Source organism: Stegostoma tigrinum, chromosome 9 (assembly GCF_030684315.1).
Source record: "Stegostoma tigrinum isolate sSteTig4 chromosome 9, sSteTig4.hap1, whole genome shotgun sequence".
NCBI classification, from domain to species: Eukaryota; Metazoa; Chordata; class Chondrichthyes; order Orectolobiformes; family Stegostomatidae; genus Stegostoma; species Stegostoma tigrinum.
In genome coordinates, this window is record NC_081362.1 from 48490682 (window position 1) to 48517577 (window position 26896).

General features: G+C 36.9%; 1 protein-coding gene across 2 annotated transcripts; it reads right to left on the minus strand.

Moving 5' to 3' along the window:
• Positions 1-271: 271 nt before the first annotated feature.
• erlec1 (endoplasmic reticulum lectin 1) lies at positions 272-26887 on the minus strand. Of its 2 annotated transcripts, none has more exons than XM_048536582.1 (14): positions 26615-26887; positions 19663-19767; positions 16169-16249; positions 13775-13852; positions 13627-13690; positions 12388-12434; positions 10026-10249; positions 9730-9868; positions 8684-8845; positions 5914-5973; positions 4032-4156; positions 2663-2740; positions 1992-2067; positions 272-976 (listed from the first exon to the last, which is right to left on the minus strand). In XM_048536582.1, the coding sequence occupies exons 1-14, from the start codon at positions 26786-26788 to the stop codon at positions 905-907; spliced, it is 1485 nt and encodes a 494-aa protein (XP_048392539.1). In that variant the 5' UTR covers positions 26789-26887; the 3' UTR covers positions 272-904. The 2 variants fall into 2 exon arrangements, with proteins under 2 accessions (XP_048392539.1, XP_059504506.1); XM_059648523.1 differs by having other exon boundaries at positions 13627-13693.
• Positions 26888-26896: the final 9 nt, after the last annotated feature.

Here is a 26896-nt window from a genome sequence, read left to right on the forward strand (position 1 = left end):
AGGAGAAAGCATTCTCTGAATTATCCTCTGCTTAAGATAAACTACATTGCCGCCTACTTCTAATCCACTGAGATCAATTATCCAAGGACAGTTCAAGGATTTAACCCTGAACATTCTTATCCTGTATGGAACAGTTAGTTAGTTCCAACAGAAGTTACTTATATTGTAATTCTTCCATGGTGAACATTCGCATTATGAAGCATGTTGCACCTGTTGCTGATGCTAGCTATTTGATTTTCATTCACAGCCATAAAGAAATCCTGTCATATAATTCTAGTCTTAACAGAATGCTTTATTCAACTTAGCCACAACACTTGCTTATTCCAATTAGGCAGAAGGTACATTTAGGATATCTGGAATCAGAAGTCATAATACTTTTCAAAAATGTTATAAAAACTCAATGGAAAATAAAAGTGTAAGAAATACAACACAACGTTCAAAAACAGTCCAGGAATTCCAATGGTTGAGGTGCAGTCTATAAATGTTCTTTGATAGTCTATGAAATTTGAATATGTAGGAATTTAACAAAAAGGTGACACTTGTAATAAAGATCTGGAAAATAGTTTAAATTTAAAATTTACACCTTTGTAAAATTACACTTAGCACATCAGATGTACAAGTTTCAAGTATCATTTAAAGCATTATACAAATTCAAAGGTATCTCAATGCTGTCTACATTTTTATACAATATATTTACAAGCACTCACCACAGTGAAATGACTCACTCCACTGTCTTAATATGAAAATATCTATCAAATACTTATTTTCAAATGTCCATTTTAAAATAAACAGATAAGAGATAAATACCGATAATGGAGTTTCCACACCGTCGGTATTCATTTTCTCATATTTAGCACAGTAAATCTTGTTCTTCCAACAGAAATCTAGTCTGTGCTGTCATCATTTAGCTGGGTACAGAAAGTAATCCATTTTCATCAGCTGTGTCCAGAATTTTACAAATTATTGGTGATTCCACCTGAGAAAAACATCAGATTGATCTCTGTCTATTGTACCAATGAACAGAAGTCAATATTATTTACATATCAATATCAATCATCAGTGCCCCAGATACAACAATCATTTATTTAGCACAGACCAAAGAATAAACCTGGAATCTTGCTGCATGACCCAGCTGATTCAATAGATATCCTTATATGCCTTGGCTTTACTACTGTACACTGAAGTACTTCTAAAAGTTTATGATGGCTACTTCAGGGATCTTTTAAAATATAATTTAAGCAGTTAAAGAAAACAACCTATTATACTTAACTGGTGACAAAGGAAGTCATCAGTTTGTTCCAGCTTTATTTGGAGGCTAAGATGTACCAACATCCTCATGTTACTTTGCATTTGTTTCCCATAATATTTAACTGAGTGCAGTATAAATGTCTTGACAATTTGTAACCAAGAAAAATGGTTGAAGTAAATATCTTAGATGCTTTCAAAATCAAACTGGATGAATGTCTGACAGAAAAGAAAAATCGACCTAAAGTATAAGATAAATAAGTTGGAACATTTTGGGGTTACACTGATGAGAAATCTAGCTGCTGTAGTCATATTACAACGGCAGTAAGTACAAAAGTTGTTCAAAACCTGGAAAGGCTTACAATTTAGCTCCTGCCTTCCCACCTCCTGTACAGCGGCAGCAGGGTGTAGCATCTATAAGATGCACTACAGAAACTTAAAGTTATACACCATCATGACTGGGAGCAATATCGTCATTCCTTCATTGTTGCTGCACTACAATTCTGAAATTCCCTTCCCAATAACTGCAAAGTATATTAACATCACATGGACCATAGAGGTTCGAGTTGGCAGCAGACCATTTCCATGTTGAGGGCAATTAGGGAATGACCATAATGCAATGCCCACACCCCAAGAACAAATGAAAGAAATGAGCTGTTTATTTTGAAGAAACTATAACGGAGAAATGGAAAAATGCATACAGATAATGTCATTCAGAGCTGTTAAAATGGGTAAATGTTACTCACCCCCAAAATATACTGGCAGGTTTGTGGCTCAAGCATGTAAATTGTAACTGCATGAGGAGACTCTGATTCCTTACATCTATGACAGAGTATACATTTATTTAAAAAAATAAAGTTAAAAGCAAAAAAGAAAATATTACTAACATTTACAGAATGTAACAAATCTAAACTCTGTCCAGAGAATCAAACACTTTGTGCAGCAAATTTGTATTATTACATGAAAGGTGCCGCAAAATACATTGCAAAATGCTTCACATGACCATTATGAAAAAAAATTGATCCAAATGACATCCCAGGGAGATATTAGGGCAAATGGCCAAGCTTAGTTGAACCAGTAGGTTTCAAGGAGTGCCATAAAAGAAAGTTGTAGGTAGACACAACGATCAATGGGTGCAATACAAGAGTCAATTGCCAACATAATACCAGATCACAGATGGTGCAGTGATTAAAACTAAAGATGCTCAAGATATCAGAATTAGATGGGTACAGACACCTCGCAAGGCTGTGGGCCTAGTCAAGATTACAGACACAGGCAAGGGTAATATAAAGGGATTTAAGTCTTTCATTTCCCAAATTTTAAAATCATGGTGTAGTGATTTGGAAAATGAAAGACTGAGTTAAATCTATATGACTGGAGAAAAATAGATGTGTGATGTGACAGATACTAGACTTACTTCAGTTTTACAACCACTTGTCGTGGCTTTCCTGTCAAATCACAAAGGTCACCATTTCCATAAAAATGTGAAACAACCCTGAAAAAATGCAATTACCTGCAATTAGAACAGTATTTACAACATCAATTCTCAGTTAATTTTAGTAAAAGGTTCACTAATAGTTGACACATATAGTCTATGACTAAGCTACATTGCTAATGCTTTATGAGGTTCAAATTAGAAACTTTAATACATCCTAAAAGTGCTAACCTCTAGTTGAGACCAGCCAAAAGATTTGCATAACTTCTATCAAGGAAAATTTGATTCCCGATTTATCTAAATAATTGTAGATTTCCTCTGTAGCTGGACCATGGAGCAAAAAAAATTATGTAGTTTTATATGGTGGCTTCAGAGAAAAATTGCGAACAATACCTGATAGGTCCGCAATCTTGAACAACACTTTAAAAAAACCCACTACAAATGTCTAAAAATCAGGAAACTTGAAATTAGAGTGCAACGTATATTTCAAATACACAAAGATGGTACTTAAATGTATGTAAACCTTTGCATTATGTTAAAAAGCAACAAAACAGAGGCGTTCACACAATGCCATAAAATATTACAGCATGGTATTGACATGATGTCATGATGCTGCCTTGCATTACAAGGTAATTATTCTGAGAGAGACATCTCCATTTTTTGCCAGAAATATCATGATCCACAATGACTGAAGAATGTTTGCAATCAGTGAATCACACATTTGGCAAGAGTAGTGAGCACAATGTCATATGAACTGAAAAGTTGGGATTGATTTGATGGCTTATGATAACTCAAAAATGTTATTCATAGAAACGTTTTCAGATAAAAGGAGGCCATTCAAGCCATTATGTCTACGCTGGCTCTTCAGACAAACTATCTTTAAACCCCCAACCAGCTTTTGGTCCAAAACTAGAAAAGGTCCTCATCCTCAACTGTTGTCCAGCATTTCTCAAAATTATTTCTGAAATCTACTACAATCAGCTTTTCAGATTCCAATAACTCAAAAATCTTTTTGTCTCCCATCTATAGACTTAAATAATTGTTTAAATCTACGATTTTGGTTTGTTGACCTACTCGTTGGTGGGAATAGAGTAAATAGTGAAACAGTATTGAAACCTATTATCTGGAAAATCTCTACCTCATAGCCTTCTCTACTCAAAAGAAGAACAATCCTAACTTTTACAGTCTCTCTCTTCATAAGTGAAAATCGCTTATTACTGACAATATCCTGATAAACCTCCTCTACCTTTTAAAGGCTTTTGCATCTTTCCTGAAGCATGGTGCTCAAAGATGTCCAATGTTCCAGCTGAAGCTACCCAGTGAGTTATGCATTAAATCCTTACAAATTCACCTCACTTTCTGTGTTCCATCTTCTCTCCACTGGTAAGACCGTGCTGAACTTTTTGCAGCCCATGTGACATGCTCTTCTTTATTCCAGGTTCCAACCACAATGATGCTTTTTCCAGCTCCTTTATCCTTAATACAATATAAAAAATAATTATTTTGTAATGTGCTTCTCATCGTTTAAAACAAAAAGAAATATTTAAAAAAATCGTTTTGGAGGCAGAAAGTATTAGAGGCTATTTTCTGGGGAAAACTAGTACACCAAGTAGCCACTAGCCTTCACCTCAAATTCAGGCCATATATTAAAAACAGAAAATGCTGGAGAAACTTAACAGGTCTGCCAGGATCTCTGGAAGGAGAAACAGTTAACACTATGAGGCTAATGATTCCTCTTATTTTATCCACCACTTTTTGCACTCAGTGTCTGCACTTAGCACTTCCAGGCTTTTAGCACAGCATGAATTATATACATGGTAAAGATCTTTCAGCCTCTCTATTAATAGTCATTAACACAATTCTAGACATGAACTAATGCTTGTCACACCACCAAGCATTACTGTCTCCCATACTAAAGCTGTTAACTCAGTGACAGACAAATTACTGCCAAATTTACATTTCAATCTATGCCACTAAGAACCGCATATTTTGCAAATTTGAGTGAATGAATATGCAAGTATGTTGTTTCTCTGCACATATTTCTCCTCTATCTTCAACGACAGAGACTCTTTAGTGGAGCATTCTAATGAGTACAATGAGCACATCTAAATATTTCTACTGGGCACTGATTAGAAGTAGAAATTCTAGGTGATGCAATCCTCCACATCATCATTGCCTCATCTTGAGTGTAGCAATCCTAATGATCATCTGGGTGGATATCTTTTAACTCAACAAATATTGATCATGTGTGGAGCTGGATTAACACAGCAGGCCAGGCAGCGTCAGAAGAGCAGGAAGGTGACCCTTCAGAAAATTTCTGGCCTGCTGTGTTCATCCAGATCCACCCCTTGTTATCTCAGACTCCAGCATTGGCAGTTTCTACTATCTCTGATCACGTGTGCTTCCTGTGTTTGGCTCAGCTACTCATTATCTTAACCAGGGAAGCCATGGGAAAAATGTGTATAACACTCTCTAATTTGTGTGTACAGAATATCCTAAAATTAAGAAAACCAGATAGTTAAAATGTACTGTTATTTTTAATTATAGTATCTAGATTTGAATATTCACACCAATCATCACTGATGCACTGGCACACACCAGTATGGACCATCCACAAGATGCAGTACAGTAATTTACTGAGACTTCTTTGACAGCAACTTCCAAAATCAAAACAAGTACCTTCTGAAGGATGAATGCAGAATATGCATAGGACACAACTATCTACAAATTCCCCTCCAGGTCACACATTGTATTGACTTGTCACTACACTGCTGTTTCTTTATTGTTGCTGAGTCAAAATCTAAGAAAACCCATCTTTACATCAGTGTGCATGTACTGATACTAGATGGAGTATAGTGATTCAAGAAGGCAACTCATCATCACCTTCTCGAGGCCAAATAGGGATGAGTAATAAATGTCAGCCTTGTAAGTGACACACATATCCAATGAAAAATAATTACTGACAAAAACAGGATACAGTCTTCAGTTTTCATATAAGTATGGGCAATGCTGACTGCAAGCTTTTAATTTTGCTTCAAAATTTTCAATCCTTGTCAGATGCAATAGAAGCATAGCAACGATACATTACAGAAGGAGGCCATCTGCCCCCTCTTGTCCTGCTGCTGGAAAGACACCCAGATGGCCTTTCTAATTCCAATCTCTAAACACAAATTAAAAATCCTAAAAATGCGTTTTACTAAAAACAAAATAAAGCATTATCCAATCACACATACCTCATGGTACTGCTGCACATGCTTACCATAGCAGAATTCATATTTCCACCATCCTACACCCTGCCAATATAACAGTAAAGCAAATTATTCAAATTTGAAATATCATGCAACAAATAATTCAATATGAGTAGACATTTCAGGAATTGAAATCTAAACTAGGGAACTAGTAAATACCAGTAGTTTCTAAACATGTTCCACTCAAACCACTACAGAATTAAACTCTCTTTTGTTGTCATTTTTAAAACACGAATAAACTATAAGAAACAGACAAATCAAAAAAGGGATGCCTATTACACTTCTGGCAAAGGAACAAAGCATTCTTAAAGTATTTTAGTTACAATTATTTGTCTTTAATGGCTTAACTCTCAGGCATGTTTTGTATTTCATATTAACAATGGTCTTCTTTTACTAAACACCATGCATGGCCAGCATTCACTTACTCAGCCCCAACACTGCAGCTGTTTTGATTAAAGTTCAGAGAGTGGGAGATGGATACAACAAATTTGGAGGATAGAGAAATTTGACTAAAATTTCCCTCACCTTTTCTACTTTTAAAATTATTTGAGAAAATTCAATTTGATAATCATTAGTTCAATTCTACTGGCTCAAGAATGTCCATCTTTAGAACCTGAGATCAGAAACATATAGCAAAAACCTCCTGGCAAGTTTTGCTGAAGTATAAAACCCTACAAATTCAAACACTCCCTTGCACAAAAATAGGAAACCATCATACGCAATCAAGTAGGATGACATGTATTCAAAACTCAGCACATCCATATAAATAAAACCAGACTCTCCAAAACATAAATCACTCAAGACACAGAACATACAGTGCAGAAATTGGTGCTCCGTCTAACTGGTAGGAATTTATTCTTCACGAGCTTCTTTCCATTTTATTGTCCTCATCCTGGCCATTCAGCATGTCATTTTAGTCCTTCTTTTATCTGTTGTCATCTAGGTTCCTTTTGAAAGCATCTAAGCTAAATGCCTAAGTCACTTCCTATGGTAGTGAATTCTAAATTCAAGCCACTGAGTAAATTCCTTATTTGCCTATTAGTAACCATCTTATATTTATGGTCCACAGTTTTGGATTTTTCCACAAATGAAACACACTCTCCACATCTATCTTGTTGAGCTCACTCAATTTTAACAATCTCAATGAAGTCACTTTTGTGTCATCCTTTTCTTTTAGAAGAATGAAAATGTCTGTTTAAATTTGCCTAGTAGCTGTAATTTCTCCAGTTTGAAATTTGACTGAAATTTCCTTTTCAATCTCACTGAACCAGCACACACTGCCCGACCTCCTGGGTGGCTCTGTACTTCTGAGGTACTGAGCTCCTGCCACCAGATGACAGCAGTTTTTTGCTTCTATCCTTGTTACTTATGCACTGAACTATTCAGTTCAAGCATTTCAAAGATGTTATTTAGATGCATTAAACTAAATTTCAGATGTCTCAGTAACACAGTGAAAACTAAAATATGAAACTAAAACTATATTCTCCCCTAATAATTCAGACACTACAGAAATAAAATCGAACTCAGTTATATTAAATCCACACATTATTCCTCCACTTTAAACTCATGTTTTCAACAAAATAACATCAGAAATTTTCATCACACATACACACATTTTGAATGCCAGGTCACAGCAATAGAAAGCAACGTAACTTACCATGTCTACGCTGACAACTAATCTCAACTCCCTTTTCTCTTCCATAGACCTTTGTCTCCCTTCAAGTGTTAATTCTCTTTTCCCTTAAAAGATGTAATGGCATTTGCCTCAAATACTTTGAATGAAATTATTCCATGCCCTAAAAGTTCCTGGCATAGTGGTTCCAACCACTCTTCTCATTGTCACAGTGATCATTTTAAATTGACTTTCAACAGTAAATCACTTGATGGTCTTTTTTCTTATTCTTCCTCAATCTCCCCTTTCAATGATGTGAGTTTGCTCGCTGAGCTGGAAGGTTAGTTTTCAGACGTTTCGTCATCATTCTAGGTAACATCATCAGTGATTCCTAGAGGCATGGCATTCCAACCGGAACTCCATCAACAAACACATTGATTTGGAGCCAATCTACCATCCCCTGAGAAAAAGAAATGACATCACCAATGCAGGAAATGACATCACCAACCCAAGGAAACCTAACCAGATAAATAGAAAGCGGGACATAACACCAGCGCTTTGTCGGAGGCTCACTGATGATGTTACCTAGAATGGTGATGAAACGTCTGAAAACTAACCTTCCAGCTCAGCGAGCAAACTCACACCCAGAACCTCAACCTGAGCTACAAATCTTCTCAAAACTCCCCTTTCAATCTCCCAACATTTTACACTTTCACAGTTTTATAATTTCTAACATTACTAAAACAATTGGAGCTAAGTTTGTTTATTTTTCACGAGAACTACACTTTGCCAGAGGGATACATTTATTTTAGAAATCATCCATTTCACATTAAAATAGTTTCAGTGCTGATTATCCCAACGCTAACTTCATTTCCTGATTAATCAGAGTTAGAATCCTGGGTATCAAATTAAACACAAGCTTTTTTCCATTCCAGCATTTCTATGTAGACTGTAAATTATTAACCTAAAAGTTTACTCTGAACTAGTATTTCAAAATAGACACCTTTACGATCTGGCTTCATTTCTCAAAGACAGAAACTTTCAGCCAATTGATTCAATTTTATATTTACTGCAGAGACCCCTAACTTAATTAGCGTTCTTATGATTACTGTTCAGAAGACTAGCAAATGACTGAACTCTTACCCCATGGAAGCAATAGGAGCCACTTAGAAATTCCTGAATAAGCTGTTCATCAGTAAGTTTTGAGATGTGAGTAGTTCCTACAACAACTGGCTGTTGTCCTCCAACACTGATGGACTTGTGGGATACAAACTTTTCATCGCTTGTGGATGATGTGTCAAGTTCCTATTGTGAATCCAACAGAAAAACTATTTCCAATGTCATTTATTGAAATGCATAAGCACCGTCAAAAAAAGGTCTGCTTATCTCTCAAGTTCAGTATGGAAAATAAAACACATGAGCTGGTTTTCTTAAAGTTACACAGAAGAGACATTTGAAAATACATTCCAAGTGGAACTTTCTTTCCATACAACACTCTCAGTACATCCATCTCATTAACATCACATGGAATGTTTCTGATTTGTACATTTCATTGTTTCAAATCATTGCCAATCTTTATAAGTCTGAAATAACTTTGCACAGCATTCAAATTACATTGGGATTTATTTAATAGCAATGTCAAAAAGAGGAAAAGGAAAACGTCCATAACTTCAGCAGCTAGTCATTATATGTACCGTTACAGCTGGGAAATGGGAAGATCCTTAAATCTTTTATGTTAGTTAAGGAATATAAGTGAGGAGGTTCTAAACTGGAGCTTTTTCAAAAATGGAGAAACAAATAGCAAAGGCCACTGAGGAAGGGCCATATGCTCACCTGGTGAGCTCCATGGGACAGAGATAACAAAATTAGAAGTATCTTAAATCAACACTTCAATAATTTTCAACAGATATTCAAAAAATTGGATATTGTTATTTAGACAATTTTCCTTACCAAACAAAATTGTTAATTACTTAAATTAATGACTAAACAATATAGAATCTGAAGGCATTATTAATGTTTCAAAGAATGGTCAAAAGAAACAAGTACACATTTCTCAAATTAATGAAATTTGTTTAGAACGGGTACTAAAACACAAATGTTCTATTTCACAACCAATTTGAAGTTACATGCAGAAGTCAGGAACACATTCTCTTAACTTTTTGCAAAAATAGTGTTCAGATAACAGTTACCTCTTGGGTTCTTTGGGTAGTGAAAGATGGTTTCAGCAGATCCTCTTGCTGTTTTTCTAACTGCTCAAGACTTTTAGGCCTTAATGGTGAACCATGTACTGACTGACAAAATATGTCATTAACTGGGGAGGATTTAAATCTGAGCAAGATAAAACAAAGTTTACACTCACATATGCCATTAAATTATTGAGAATTAATACAAAAATGTGGTTCGAACAGATTATTTACAAATTAAGGTTAAAAATGAGGTAATGTTTATGGCAATTGAAATTACATGGTACAGTTGGCTACTTCACCTGTATTTAGGATGGCTGCACAATAGTGGTGTCAAGATTACTAGTTCATATTCACAGGTAGTAACTTCAGCAACTGAGAGGATCTCATGCTTGGCTTCAGGGTGGCAGACATACATTACAGTAGTGACTCTTGGCTTGTTCTGCTTCAAGCTGCAAGGTGTACCATTCCCCATTACCACTGGGTAATAAGGAGTAATTTGTCCTTCTATGTTTTTGGTGTGAACCTTAAAATAAGATAATTGCTACTTTAGTACATTTACCCATTAACAACCACGGACGGAGTTTATCTTTAGTTATTAGTGATAAAAGGAAGCATTCACAACTCAGAATACAGCAACATAAATCATAGTAACAAAAATTTGTTGCAAATTTGTCTTCTTTGGAACACCTTATAGGAGAATCAGCTTTCATGTTTCACAGAGTAGCTCCATGAAAGATGCAAAAAATATGAGAGATGGAGAAAAAGTTCTTTTGTATCCTTAGCTCAATCTTAGAAAATAAATTAAGTTTCTACCTGCTCCAAAAGGGGACTATATCAGAAATTACACATCTACAATTGGATAAATTAATGTAAAATGGGAAATTAGATGAATTTAAAAGTACACTTAAATTTGTTTTTGCTTTATAATTTAACTAAACAATTTCAGTTTAAGAGGAGTGTTTACCCAGAAGGCAGCCTACAATTGCAATGAAATCACTTAAAAAGCATATTAGTTAGTTCACTGTCAAAAACAATGCTGATTTAATGGGTTCCACATCAGTGACAGAAGTTTACAGGGATTTGATTACATTTTACTTTGTTAATACTAATCATTCACTTGACATTGCTAATTTTAGAGTTGAAAACTAGATTTTGTTTTGAAGGACACTTAAGATAGATCATCTGGTTGAGTTTAAGCAGAGTTGCTGCTGACAAGGAACTAATAATGTTTTTCAAAACGCTCTTAAAACCATATTTTGATTGAGCAGACTACTCTTTTATATAGAATCAAAAGATCATAGGAATAGCAAGAATTTTACAAATAGTAAATGGTTTCTGGTTTATATGTTTGCTTTGAAAATCTTGCTTTTATAGAATCTAAATTATTCTTGTTTCTGTCATCTGGTTACTCATCCCAATTGAAAAACATGCATTTAGACAGCTGAATTCAGCAAATATGATGTATTAGAATGTTTGACAAGTGGTCTGGCAGCATCTTGGGTAGAGACAACTACTTTTAACCCTAAATTAAAACAATGAACTGCAAATGCTGGAGAAATCTGAAGAAGTGTCCCGACCCGAAACATCAGCTTTCCTGCTCCTCTGATGCCACCTGGCCTGCTGTGTTCCTTCGACTCCACACATTGTTATCTCTGACTCCAGCATCTGCAGTTCTTGCGGTCTCACCTCCAGATGGCACTGCTAAGGAGGATTTGTGAAGTGAAGTAGTACAGCAGTGCTTGATTATAGGCAGATTTTGTAGTCAATGGAAATGTGACTGCATTTGTTTTGGAGAAGGATGCCCACAGAGATCTAGCCATGTGAATGGATTTCACCTTCCCCAATGTTAATTTGATCCTGGCACTAGCTCTAAAAAATCTCCAGTGTCCAGCAGCAGTGACATCATAAAGAAGACTAAGAAGCCCATCACACTGAAGAATACTCACACAGGAGACCAGCAAGTTAAATGCACATATTACCCTTCACTTTTAATTATTTTTTATTGGCAATTTGGTGATAAGCATCTGTCCATCTTCAAGAGATGACGGCAATACAGTCTCAAATTCATAAATAAAAACAATGTTGAAGCAGTGTCCCAACCCAAAACATCAGCTTTCCTGTCCCTCTGATGCTGCCTAGTCTGTTGTGTTCCTCTAGCCCCACACTTTGTTATCCCCACCTGGAGGTGAGATTTCATATAACTCTAAAGTACACACGGCCAAGCCTGACAGTGATACTGAGCCACCTCTGACTAAAACCGCCAAGAAAATAGTTAAGGATAAAGTATTAGCAGGCAATCAGCCTAGAATTTAGCTTCAGGTAGAAGAGTAAAGAATGAGTGTTTAGTAGAGTTGTTGTGGGCAATATGCTGACATTTTAGAAGTAATGCAAATTGTTGATAAGAAACAAGATTTAAATCCTACAATGGTGTGAAATAATTTTCATTATCTAAATTCGGGATCATAAAACAGGTTACTGTCAACTTGTGGCCAATCACAATTCTAGAAATAATAGTTTAGCTACAAAATGTTTTTGGAGCAATTTGAAGATGAGAAAGATGCTGCATTAGTATAAGTGCCTCGTTAATCTGCCCAAAATTTTGTACTTGAAATCTGTAAGAACAAACCGGAATCATTCTGCAAAAAGCTGCATTCCACTTACTTTCAATTTCTCACTTACAGATTCCTCTGATTGTTCTGGAGTGGAGTCTAGACAAAGAGATAGAAATCTAGAATGTACTTAAAATACAATTTCATGAATTGTTCATACATAATTTTACACAAGTGGCAGGAACACCTCCTCAGGACTTTTGATCCTCTTTAAAAACCCAAGAGCAGAAAAATCCACTTTATTGGGAAGAAATTTCCATGGTAAAGGTACAACTGTTAAATATAACCGTAACAATAATTCTTCACCTGGCATTGAATTGGTTGCTCCATCTTAGGAGTTGATCGTTTATATATGTTTTGACACATGCCTGGAACGGTGAGGTTGTTCTCTGCTGTTCAGATTTGTCTCAGTGAAAGACTGAACACTTATACAGAGTGAAACTGTGGATGTTGCTTCAGGGGAGCTATTACATCTTCCAAATCCATTTTAAGGATTTCCATATGGTTCTGGACAAGCTCTGGAACCTACTGCATAAAGACCCATCTTACATTCCACCTGCTGATCATTCTAAACCTTGATTCGTTTGGCAGGATACTTAAAGCATAATTAAAACAAGTGTCTCAAAGAGATAACGAATGAATGAAAGGTAAAATCATACGTACCAAATTTAAAAATTCTATTACCTAAGGTTAAAATAAAATTTCAACGGGCAGAATCAATGACACAAATTAAACATTTCCTTTTGATTCTAAATAAGCAGCCTCAGATTCTCTGTTCGTCTTGCTCATCTTTCTAACCTTTTTCAAGCCCTCAACCCTGCAAGAATTTAGTGTTCTTCTATCTTTAGCCTTGAACATGCCCTCTACCCTTCAAGGCAACACTAGTGACTGTGCCTTCAGTCACCTAGATCCTAAAAATTCCTGAAATTCCTTCCTTTTTGGTCACCAGTTTCAATGCCAATTTGGCTTATGTTAGTTGTTGGCTGCATGCAAAGGGTTTTATAGGAATGAAATGATTTACTATCTTAAAAGCTACATTAATACACGCTATTACAGATTAGTGGAGTCACATAACATGAACAGACACAACAGTAAGTAATGAAACAGAATTTAAAATGGTCAGATCTGAAGAGATTGTTTTTAATCATTGCTCCTTCAGTGTAATTAACCTTTCATCATAGTTATTATCATACTGAAGATTTCTTCACAGGTTTGAGGCAACATGCTTGATCTGTACGCCTATGCTACATAGACAAAACTTCAACGTTTACTAATAGAGTTGGCTTCATACCTTTGGTTTCAGAATTAGTTGGTGTTCTCATGGTGCCAAGATAATATTCTTGAATATTAACTTTCTGCTGAATCAAAGAAATAAAAGTTAACACTGCAATAACCGAAGAATTGATAAGATTAAAGAATGATAAAATGAGGCACAGTACCTGGCCAGTTTCCTTTTCTTCATGGTACTGACGGATGTGTTTTCCATGACACACTTCATATGTCCAGTAAGATTCAATCTACAATGTATGAAAGAATTGCCAGAAATATTTGGCAAGTAATATTTGCTTATAAATCGATAACTCAAAGAACTTAAAAATATTTACAAATTGAACATTAATTTTGTAGAAAACACAAAATCATAGAACATAGAACATTACAGCACAGTACAGGCCCTTCGGCCCTCGATGTTGTGCCGACCTGTCATACCGATCTGAAGCCCATCTAACCTACACTATTCAATGTACGTCCATATGCTCGTCCAATGATGACTTAAATGTACTTAAAGTTGGCGAATCTAGTACGGTTGCAGGTAAAGCGTTCCATTCCCTTACTACTCTCTGAGTAAAGAAACTACCTCTGACATCTGTCCTATATCTTTCACCCCTCAATTTAAAGCTATGCCCCCTCATGCTCGCCGTCACCATCCTAGGAAAAAGGCTCTCCCTATCCACCCTATCTAACCGTCTGATTATTTTATATGTCTCAATTAGGTCACCTCTCAACCTTCTTCTCTCTAACGAAAACAGCCTCAAGTCCCTTAGCCTTTCCTCGTAAGATCTTCCCTCCATACCAGGCAATATCCTAGTAAATCTCCTCTGCACCCTTTCCAAAGCTTCCACATCCTCATGTCATCCTCAAAATCATGGAGATTAAAGAACGCTTTAAATACCAAAAACTTAGAACACCTAAAAGGATTGTGGTACAAATTTAAAGTACTGAATACTATGTTCTTCATAGGAAGCATGCTTCCAGAAAAAAAAAAGCACAAGTTACCAAGGGTGTGAACAGCAGACCTTTGTTTGCACACTTCGTCTCTGTGGTGAGAACATATGCTCTGAATATGATGTTCATTTTATTTGAAAGCCAGAAGACTGAATGATTTACTAGATTGTTGCGTTAGTATAAACGTTGTTTCTTACATGGTAAATGGATAATTGACCAATAGTATTAGCAAAGAACGGATTTTACTGTGCTTATCAGATGAAGCTGGTCACAGAAGAGGTTGATCAGAAACGAACTGTCCCAGACAGCCAGGGAGGATCTCCTTGTAGTCAACAGATACTACAGTAATACAAGTACTTTAACAGTGGACTAGAAAGCGGAGTGTTTTGTCTGCCTTGTGTATTTCTAGATGCAGGATCTTCTAATTCTAAGTACCAAATGAACTCTCTCTCCTGAAACTGGTGGAAAATATTGAGCCATTATGATTGCTGTACTAAAATAAAAGATGCTTATTGCAGTTTGGCTAGAATCTAGCCATGCCTTAGCTTGTAGCACTCTGCCTCTGAATCGGAAAGCTGTAGGTTCAAATCCTACACTAGAGACTTGAGCATTAAAACCTAGGCTGACATTTCAAAAAGGCAATGAGGGAATGCTGTACTGACAGATGTGCCATTTTTCAGATGCAGTATTAAATAGAGATTCCATCTATTCTCTCAGCTGGAAGTAAAAGATCCAGCAGTCCTTTACCAAGCGCAAGAGAATTATTCCCAGTGTCCAGGCCAAGATCTATCATTCAAAATCAATTAAGGCAAATACGTTGTTAACATATTACTGCTTGTGACAGCTTGCTATGTACAAATTAGCCGCTGTATTTTCTATATTAGCTATATTCCTATTTTATAAATAAGTGACACAGAGAAAATCTAAATGTACAAGTTAAACTCAAAGAGTACCCAATCAAGTATAAATACAAATAAAACCTAAAACATCTTAAAATTTGAATCGAATGCCTCTGATCTTCTTTAAAACATGGTAGTTCTTCCACTGAAAAGGTAACTAGCAATAGCACATGGTTAGATATCAAAATAAGTAGAGTTCTCACCATGATTGAATCTTGGTTTAATTCCCATTTGTTTTATGAAAGAAAAAAATGCTATGATACATTACAGAAAAAAAGTGGGTAATTTGTTGGTCATGCTTGGGCATATCACTATAATGAGTAAGCCTACAATCTGGAACAGCATTGAAATCAAAGTAAAACAGATAAATTCTTTATGGCTGTATTATTGTGGGAGAGGTCTTAACTTCTAGAAACGGAAAGATAATGTAAAAAGAAGTATAGTTGAATGTGTAGTGACACCAAGTTACCAATCACTTACCAATATTGAAAATACTTAACTGCTGTTAATAAGATTGGATATTCTTTTCTCCATTATCATTATACCTTTTGGCAGAGACTCCTTATCTAGTAAAAAGATCACAAATCCACCCCATCTGAAGTTGATCAGAAAACTATGCAAGAAAGTATGACCTACATTGTTGAGCTTAGGAAAGTGATTTACTCTTCCTCAAACAGATTCTGTAAATTAATTAACTGAAAACAACTTTACCCTGTAAGAGCAACTGCTCTGTTTGAAGAGTGGTTCCAATAGCTCACTGGGCTCATGTCCTTTGTAATCATGTTCCTCATCCTAAAAGTATAAAAGAAAAAAAATCTAATTAGAAAGCATGCATTTCAATCAGATTGCCTATTCTTCTTTAGAAAGCTGTTATCCAGAAAAAACGCAACAATATCAGACTTCTCTTTGTAGGGCCAGGAGTGGTGGTTTAGAAAATATGCGGCTACAAAATAAACTGAATGTTTTTCATCTGCTGGAAACACTATTCAACCATTTTAAGACTTATTCTACAAGCCCCTCCACTGAGTGAAATTGAATCACTATGTTATTGTATATTCAACCTTACAGAAACATCAGAAAATATGCTGCAACAATGATATTTCAGAGTTAAACAACTCAAATAGCTACTGGACTCAAGTACACATTATGCTTAACATTCAAAGAAAAAATGTTGCTGTGAAAAAGTCGAACCAATCAGAACTGTGTAATAGAAACAATAAGACCATAAGACACAGGAGCAGAATTAGGCCATTTGGCCTATTGACTCTACCCCACCATTCGATCTGTTTCTCAAACCTATTCCTCGGCCTTCTCCTCATAGCCCTTGATCCCCCTACTAATCAAGAACCTATCTGAAACACACTTAGCCTCCATAATCTTCTGCGGCAATGAATTCTACAGATTCAGACCCCTCTGGCTGAAGAAGTTCTTCCTCACCTCAGTTCCAAACAAAGCATAATTGTACATAATCTTTACATTTGGTGTAAATGTCAATTATATTTCCCTTTTTGCCCAGTTGCACATTTTTGTGTACTCACAGTCTAAATGATGATGAGTTAAACCATACTATTACACACAACACAAATGATACAGAGTTGTCATTTAGATTTGAATGACTGATGACACGGAAGAAGAAAACAAAGCTTTCAGGGGCTTTTTACAATATATCCCATGTATTCAGGGACTTGGAGTTGGTGTTGGGGTCAGGATGGGATAGGGGCAGAGAGGAGCTGGCAGACTTGGGCAGTAACTGTGACAAAGAATGGGGTATAATCTTGAAGCAATACAAAATCAGGGATTATACATTTTAAATTCGAGGCATTAGTGGACTAGGAGTTAATAAATATCTGCAAGAACAGGAGAGATGAGTGTGTGATTTGATGCAGGATACGGTAGCGGCAGCCAAGGTTTGGACCAGCTCAAGTTTATGTCGAAGGTCAACTATCACAACATTGGAATAATGAGTTTAATGTTAACAAATATATAAATAAAAAAAGTGTCATCAGCAAATAGGTTGATGAAGAGCAAGCCAGTAGAACAAAGCTGAAACTAAACAGGCTTTTAAATGGTTTGGAAATTTAATAAAGCACCAAAGTAGCAGCCTGGAAGGGCAAGGGAGAAGGTTGGGGGCAAGATCAACAGTGTTTGTGGAGGGGACTAAACAATAATGATTTTGTTTTTTTCAGTGGTTTGACACGAACAACTTTTAGGAATTTGTAGCTCATCCAACATCTGAATAAGCAGTTTGATAATGCCGAGACAGTGAAGTTGAAAGGCGTGATAGACAGGTAGAGCAGAGTTGATGAATGTCAATCAGAATAATCATGGCACAGAAGGCTACTTCTCCAAAAGTGGCTGCAGGTGTGGGAACTGACTGTAAATGTGTCTGGATGATGCTGCCATGGAACAATCTGTAGTGAAGGAAAAGGAGGCTTCCATTGCTAGATCCTTGAAGTACCCCAGAGGCAAGGATATGGAGTCTGAAAGGGACGCTTTGAAACAGCACTGACTCAGAACAAACCCATGAATTAACCGAAATGCATGACAGCTGCTCACTGCTTAATTACCTAACAATGGAATAAATATGATGTCAAAACTTAACTATCACTTTAATATTGATATTACATGGAGTCAGACACTAATAAATGCAGGTGAATTAAGAGGAAAATTGTAGAAATAAGGTGCCATTGTTCAGAATTATTAAATACAATGAATTACAATGATTCATAATTTGAATACCTTTATCCAAACTCCTCTGCCTTTATCCCACCCCAAAGAAAACTGCCCTAAATTCTCCAATCTATCTTCATAACTGAAGTTCCTCATCCTGGAGATCATTCATAGGAATCTGTTCTGCACTCTCACCAATGCCAAAGTGTGGCACCCAGAACTGGATGCAATTTTCCAGCGAGATAGAGTGTCTTACACAAATTCAATGTAAACTTCTTGCTCTGTTACTCTACACTCCTTTTAATAAAGCCTAGGATACAGAATGCTTCATTAACCATGCTCTCAACCTGACCTGCCATATTCATTGACAAAGAGGGACAGAATGGGATATTTAACCAGATGGGTTGATTGGCCTGTTTCCACACCGTAGGGATTCTATGATTAATGCACATATTCACCCAAGTCCCACCAGTCGTGGATCCCCTTTAGATTTGTGCTGTTCATTTTCTATTATCTCTGCATGTTGTTCCTATCAAAATGAATCATCACATTTCTCTGCTTTGAACTTCATCTGTCATGTTTCTGTCTATTCTACCAACTTGTCTACATCCTACTGATATATTACACCACCTTCCTCATAATTTACAATGTCTGCAGGGTTTTGAATCAACCACAAACTTTGAAACTGCGCCCTGCAAACTAAGGTCTAAGTCATTTATTTTATTTATACACAAATAAACACATAAATAGAGGAATAGATAGATACATACATAAATATAGAGAAAAACCAAGGGTTCCAACACTGGCTGCTGGGGAACTTTACTATAAAACCTCCTCCAAACCAAAAAGCCATCCATTAACCAGACTGCCATTCAGCCAACTCCTGTCCAGGCTGCTACTAATACTTTTATCCCATGAACAATAGATTTTTCTTAAGTCTGTTCAGCAGCAGTGTATCAAATACCTTTTGGAAGTCCATGTATCAGTCGCACTGCCCTCATCAACTCTTTCTGTTACTCCTCAAAAAAGTCCTCCAAGTTACAATTTTTGTTAATGAAATCAATTTCTTTAATGAACCTATATTTGTGACTATTAATTTTATCCTGAATTATTGTTTCTAGAAGTATTCCCCACATACTACTGAACAAACTAACTGGCCGGTAATTGTTGCTCTTATTTTTACACTGTCATTTCCAACAAAAAAATTACATTTTCAAATTTCCAGTCTTCTGGCACCATTCCTGAATCTAAAGACAACTGAAAAAAAAAGCTATATCTATTTGCATACCTTTTTAAAAAAAGGTTCATTACACAAAAAGGGGTTCTTTTAAGCAAGGGTCACCACATCAGTGGCTTTGCACAGAAAAAAAAACATACAGAAGACAGACTTAAATTAACATGGAATCTTTGATTGTAGTTTGAAATCAGTGTTAAATTAGAAAAGAAATTCATACAATATAGTAATACATAACCTATTACATTACACAACTATTATAGGGAGCATTTCCAACGAAACAGTTAAATACTAGGCTTACCTGGTCTCCACTCCCAATCGAAGGCAACATACATTTGTATTTTTCATTATGCACTGTAGTGATAATTATGTAGTCATCAGGTCTATACAGGCCGCCTGTGGTTGGCTAAAACCAAAAGAGAGGATTTTAAGAATTGTCTATTATTTACTTTCTACATTCCTGCAACTAGAGTATTATAAAGACCAAAGAACTTAAACTCACGCTACTATACCCAAAGACCTGAAAGCAAACCATTCAACTTTATAAAATACAGAATACGAATAAAAGATTCTTGCTGGAATCATCATCGTTCTGACCCTACCTGTACTCAATTAAGATAACTCACTTTCAGGAATGCATATGAAATTATGGTGCCACAGTGGCTCACAGCACCAGGGACACAGGTTCAATTCCAGCCTCGGGTAATCGTTGGTGGGGATTTGCACATACTCGCCACGTCTGCATGGGTTTTCTCTGGGTGCTCCAGTTATCTTCCACAGTCCAAAGACATGCTGGTTAGGTGGACTGTTGTGTCAAGGGTTGAGCAGCCAAGGTGGGCTAGGTATGGTAATTGTGGGTTGACAGGAATGGGTTGAGGGCTGAGTCTGGAGGGAGGGACATGGGGAATGCTGTTCAGAGGATTGGTGTGGACTCAACGGACCAACTGGCCTCGTTCAGCACAGTAGGGATTCCATTATTCTATGAAGCATGAAGAATATAGATGTATGAAGTAAGAGGCAATTACTGCACTGCAATAACACACACTCACTTTTGAAAACTCAAGCCTACTGCGATGTTCTAAGCTAGATGTAGCTAACACCAGTAACACACACAACATAATATAAGAACAAGTTGTCTGGTTCTGGCAATTCATTTTTGTACTAAAATTACTGCATTAACTAATAATTTGTATAAAGCAGCATTAATAGAAAGGCAAAGTATGGAAATTTAGTAGCAAAAATAAAGTTGGATAAGGGCTGTGTACTTCCTTGTAAAGTACTGCGAGGTGTTTTACTGCTTTATCAATACATGCCATTTTCTTGTTTCAAACAGGAATGTGAATTGTTAAAAGACAAGAAGCAAAGGATGAATAAACTGATTTGCAATTTTTTGGATAAACATTGCAGACAATGCACAGGTTACTCAACCTTCAAAATTTCAAAAACAGTTTGTGAACAGAAGTCTTCAACTATTAAAGCAGTGCATGATATTGTTGGTACAAAATATTTTCTTTTGCACAAACAAGGGATAAGTGTGGAACGCAGATCTAAAAACCTTGCAAACATTTTCAGATAGCCAACCTGAAAGTTCCAACCTAATCACAGAGCAGTTTTTCCTTTTCTCCTATGTCTACACTCCTAACAAATCCTCACAAATACTAAATATTATTTGTCAACCTATAATTTCTTTTCTTTACACAATGCTGATTCAGCACAATTACATCAAGATTTTCTAATTGCCTGTTGTCATTTCCCGAAAATGCATTCGGGAGTTTTCCAATGCCTGATGATCAACTAACTGGTCTGTTCTATTTCCTTTTTCAATGCTTTCTTGAAAAGTAGTATTTCAGTTGCAATGCTCCAATTCACTAAGACTGCTCTAGAATTCAGAAAATTTTGGAAGATCACAGCCAATGCGTTCACTGCACCTGCAGCATTTGTATGAAAAGTTGTGTAAAATAGTTTTAAAAAATGTTGGCCATCAGGACCGGGGTATCACCTATTAGTTCAATTCATTTCTACCGTATTTCTCGTTTACTAAAACTTATTGTTTTAAATTTCCAACTCATTAGATTTTCAGTTCCCTGCCATTTCTGACAAAAAAACATACAAAGTAAAAGTACACCATCAGTCTACACAGTCTGCTCAACCACTTAACTATCATGGCTGACCCTCCACCTCCACACTGTACCTATATGCCTACCGTCTTTAAAAAGAAGAATTCTCTGAGACTAAAGTATGTTCAGCGATTTGGCCTAAACTGCTTTCAGTGGTGGAGAATTCAACAGGTTCACAACTCTCAGTGAAGAATATCTCATCTCAGTCCTAAACGGCCTACCCAGTATCGTAAGACCTTTACTACTTATTCTAGACCCTCCCTCCCAGCCTTGGGAAACATCATGCCTTCGGACTGCCCAGCTCCACAAGAAATACAGATGTTTTGTTGAGATCCCCTCTCATTCTTCTAAAATCCAATGAATACAGGCCGAGTTGGCCCAATCTTTCCTCATGACAGTCCTGCCATCCCAGAAATCAGTTTAGTGAACTTTTGATGCACTCCCTGTATGGCAAGTACATTCTTTCTTAGATACGAGGACCAAAACTGCATACAATACCTCCAGGTGTGGTCCCAAGGCACTACACAACTGCAGTAAGATATCTTTGCTCCTGTACTGAAATCCCCTTGCAGTGAAGGCTAACATGCCACTATCGTTATTAGCAAATAGGATTACAAGACCTCTCTGCACCGTGCAAGCTTGTAAGATGAAACTGAACACAACAAAGTCATCTTGTAAGACAACGGCTACCCTGATAAGATCATTTTTCATTGCATATTGCGGGCAAAATCACGTACAGACATGGAGCTGTCACTTTGGTCTTTAAAAATGCCCAGTCTACCTCAGATTACCCAACACAAAAGTCCAATCTTTAGGTGAAGCTGGGTCTTTCATGCTTTTATCATGAGTAGCAACATGAGTGGTGCTCACCACTAAAAAAAATGCCTGCCATCAAGCCAAAAAGTCATCTTGCCTTTTACGTAAATGGGTAATGTGCTTCTTAACTCCACTTGGACTGATTCGACACCTAGGTTTTCTCAGCAAAAATCCTTTCTCACTACTGCACTGATTTTATTTTTCACTTATAATGCCATTCCCACCTCTTATTCCTTGTCCATTCAAACACGAATACCTCCAGATATGGAGTTCCCAGCCTTGTTCATTTTGTACTCATGTTTCTGTAATCACAATCATATTGTACCTGTTTATAACTACTTGCATTGTTAATTCATCCAATTTGTTGCAAACACTCTATGTATTCAGATACACTAAGGTTTTCTGTGGAATAAAGATTTACCTCAACATTTTTGCATTTTTTTTTACTCTGCCCAACTTATTTACAGTCCTGTTTTCTCTGCCTTCGGTCTTTATTTTCTACTTTACTATCTTTCATTCCTATATTTGTTTCTCTATCATGTCTCCCTGCACAAGATCCCTTCTTCTCTCCAGCTCTAGTTTAAACCCTGCCTCACAGTACTAGTGAATGCTACTGTCAGGACAATGGACCTGATCCTGCTAGAAGTGCAATCCGCTCAGCCAGCACAGAATAAGCCCCAATCTCTCATGAATTTAAATCCCACCCTCCTATACCATCTCTCCAGTTGTGAATTTATCAGGTCTATTCCTCTATCATGAAGAAGTATACAAAATATTTATGTAAATATCTGCTATTTGCTTATTCCTCTTACAATTTCTGCTGTCTCAGCTACTCATACCCATGTTTACTCTCACAATCTGTCCTACCCATTACTCATATTGTTCCTGTCATATCCATTACTCTTATCCAAATTTACTCTCACAACCCTATCGACTTTTACATACTTGTGGAAATTTTAGAATCTGTTTTTCTAATTCTTGCTCTTTTATGCTCATATTCTATTTTGTCCTCCTCCTATCATTATTTTTGGTCCTCAGACTTAATATTCTTCTTAACAGCATCATAAGCATTTTTGTTCAAATCTAAATGCATCTTTAAGCTGTTTAATTAGGCACAAATGGGCTGCTCTTCCTGTGGACTTTGTTTTATTGTCAATAGAATGCAATAAGACTTTCAAAATATTTCTCTGAATGTTTGCTATTGCTTTTTTACTATCATATCTTTCCATCTGGTTTTCCAAATTATCATACCCAACCCATTATACATATCTATGCAACTAGCTTTATTTAGGTTTAGATTCTAGTTTTGGATCCACATGTTATTCTCAAATGTGAAATTCTCCAGGATTATGACATTACTGGACAAGAATTATGAGATTATCAATGAACTCTTTCTTATCACACAAGAATAAACTATCCTGTTTTCCGGTTATTCCACATTGGATTGTTCTAGAAAACAGTTTCAAATGTATACCATGAATTTGTCCTGCAAACACTGTCAGTTTGATTTGTCTGCTTTATGCAAAGATTAATGTATCCTTAAGATTACTGGTACACTTTCTTACAAATTTCTCTTATTTATTAATTAATAGCCAATACAATGTCATAACTATTGTTAGGCAGTGCATTTTATCTCGTTATTTCACATCCTCTCCCCTTATACTGAATTCTACTTCCAGACCTTCCTAATCAAGAATTTTCTTCATTCCTGTTCCTGTCACTCTTACTATCAGAACTTGTCTGCCACACCTGCTCTATTATGTCTGTCATTTAAAACAGCAAGTACCCCGGGATATTTACCACATGTCCTAAAATCAAATTGGAACAGAAAGTCAGCACCCACCCTGTCCACTGATGTAATTCTTGGTAGTTATTGCTGTGCACCTGTTGAATGCTTATCTCTTCTTATTCTCTCCCACTCACCATGCCATTACTGACCTCTCACTGTCTCCTCCTCACTCCCCATTCATCCTGAGCCCTTGCTATATCTCACTCACTGCTCGTAAATGATGGCATTTTAATGTGCCCTGTGAATGGTCACCACTTACTTGCTGCCTATTCCTGTACTCTCAATGCATCCCACTCATTGCCATGTATTGAAACCTTGTTGGCTTCCTCCTTCCAAATCTTAGATACATCCTGCTCATCACTCTGCTCACTCACTTCCATATTTTCAAGTTGGCACACTATTGATGATGCAGTGAGAGCTCAACAGAGCAACGATGAGTGAGCATTGAGAGTCGACAAGATGGAGAGATGGCAGCCAACACAGACTTTTGGACTCCTGGTCTTGGTTGCAGAGAACAATGTCTAAACTGTATATCTTTCTACTGCATTCATTTTAACTTCTTATCTGAATAGCCTCCTATACCACACTAACATGGTCACATTGCAAATCTTCCCTGCAATCTTTGCCCTGAATCATATAAGGGCAAGTACTTTGTACCTGTTGGACAAGATCAAAGACTGAGGGTCCTTCATCAAAGCAGTCAGGCTGTTGTTGGGAATCAGATTTGCAGTTACATTTTTCTGTCCTTGATTAAATCAAGATGATCTACTTTAAGAAGTATGACTGTCTCCTGGAACAAAATGTACAAATAATTCCCTTTTCATGTTGCCGACAATGCAGATACACTTGTTTGATTTCTAACTAGTCCCCATCAAGTTTCACCTGGTTCTGGTAAGACACACTATGCGTCCTACCATCCCAGTTTAACCATGTTTTGTATTTAAAGAACGGGTATTATTCATTAGTTTAGTTTAAGTTATTACTGAATTGTATAATAGTTAGTTTTAAAAGAATACAGTGAGGGGCTGGACGAACACAGCAGGCCAAGCAGCATCTTAAGAGCACAAAAGCTGACGTCTCGGGCCTAGAAATTCTGATGAAGGGTCTAGGCCCGAAATGTCAGCTTTTGTGCTCCTACGATGCTGCTTGGCGAGCTGTGTTCATCCAGCCCCACACTTTGTTATCTTGGATTCTCCAGCATCTGCAGTTCCCATTATCTCTGACCACAGTTTTAAAAGAATGATGAGTTTACATAGCAAAAATCTTGAATATGTATGCACGCATATGAAATAGACATACAATATACAATTGCAATAAGTAATGCAGCTTAAAAATGAGCTCTCTCCAATTTGTATGCTTTTGTTGTAAATGTAATTGAGATATTCAAACAGGGAATCAAATTGACTGCATCTTTAACTTCTACAGAAACTTTCAAACATAACTGTAGGTTCAAATTTCCTCCCTTATCTTAAGCTATACATTTTTAATTGAGGTACTGTGACAATTAACGGGACTCCTTCTACTTTCTTCTGCAGCAAGAACGTAACACTGTTAACACACAACCAGTTTTAGATGAAGAAAGCTATTTTAAAGGCACATCAATACAAAACTGGTGACACGACCTAATGTTACTGAGCACACAGTCCTGAGGAACAAGATCAAAATTCATACTAGTTTGAATGCTTGTAGATATTGCATTGTTCTTTTTTTAAATAAATTCTGGCCACTTGCAAAAGGAAAATGGACAAGCTAATGTATGATGCAATGAAGATTTGAATCAAATTATGGATCAATTTGCTTCATTGTTTCATAGGAACACAGATCACGTTGCAAGAGAAGCCATAGGAAGAAGGGGAAAAAAAGCGTAAACAATTAATGTAATAATCCAATAGTAGCTCAAAGAAAATATTTTAAGAAGCGTCAATCTACAAAATGCCAATCTCATGCTTACGCTAGTCTATAACAATTAACGATTAACTTGGCAACAACCAGAAAAACATCAACCAGCGTCACTGCCAGCAGGGTATAATACTTGGTTACAAACATATCCTTTAACTGTAATACTTCATCCAGTGTGTGCTATATTGCACATTTACACACTGTACCCATGTTATCATTAAATCCCGATTCCAAGTGGCACCACTTATGATCAGGGCAGAATGAGAGTTGTCAAAGCCGGCTGGAAGTATTTCAAGAAATTTCAACACAGCACTTCCCAAATCCTGCCACCTCACCAATGGTCAGTAGATACACTAACCTTTGAAACACCCTGTATTCCCACACTAAACAGATATTTCGTTATCCAACTGGATATTTCTCGACTGTCAAAGACAGTATATTCACTCTAAGCTCAATCTTTTAGGTAAAAAACAGTATTGTGTTCTACGATTCAAAATAAAAGAAAGTCCGTGTGCTTCCCCCCGCCCCGGGGTTTGCTGGTGGAGATTTATCATTAATCCTCAGAGACTCCAGGATGATCGATGCTGGACGGTTTACAAGACAAATCCCAGTGGTCTGCCTGATGTACTGACCAGCGTGAACTCTGCCCCGGGCCATGTTATCCTGAACGGGATATCGTCACTTAACACAGGGGCTGTCCTGCTCCAGCTTATCTTCACCACAGCAGATACCAACAACAGGGCAGGCCCGGCCGGCAGCCCTTTACATAACATCCTGACAGTACGAACCGGCCGTCCCCACCGCATTCACACCGAGGCAGCTGCCGAGAGAGACTGAAGCCCGACCTCCCAGAGCCGGCTACACCGAACCAGGTTCACACTGGGCAACCGCTCCATCTGCCACGTCTACTTCCG

What these genes read in the sequence shown, in the direction of transcription:
- erlec1 (XM_059648523.1), bottom strand. Translation starts at nt 26,788, where the DNA reads ATGCGGTGGGGACGGCCGGTTCGTACTGTCAGGATGTTATGTAAAGGG. An exon ending in ATGTGCAGCAGTACCATGAG is followed by an intron (nt 4,157 to 5,913) that starts GTATGTGTGATT and finishes TATTGTATTAAG; the next exon opens with GATAAAGGAGCTGGAAAAAG. An exon ending in GATGGAACACAGAAAGTGAG is followed by an intron (nt 2,741 to 4,031) that starts GTGAATTTGTAA and finishes GCATTTTTTCAG; the next exon opens with GGTTGTTTCACATTTTTATG.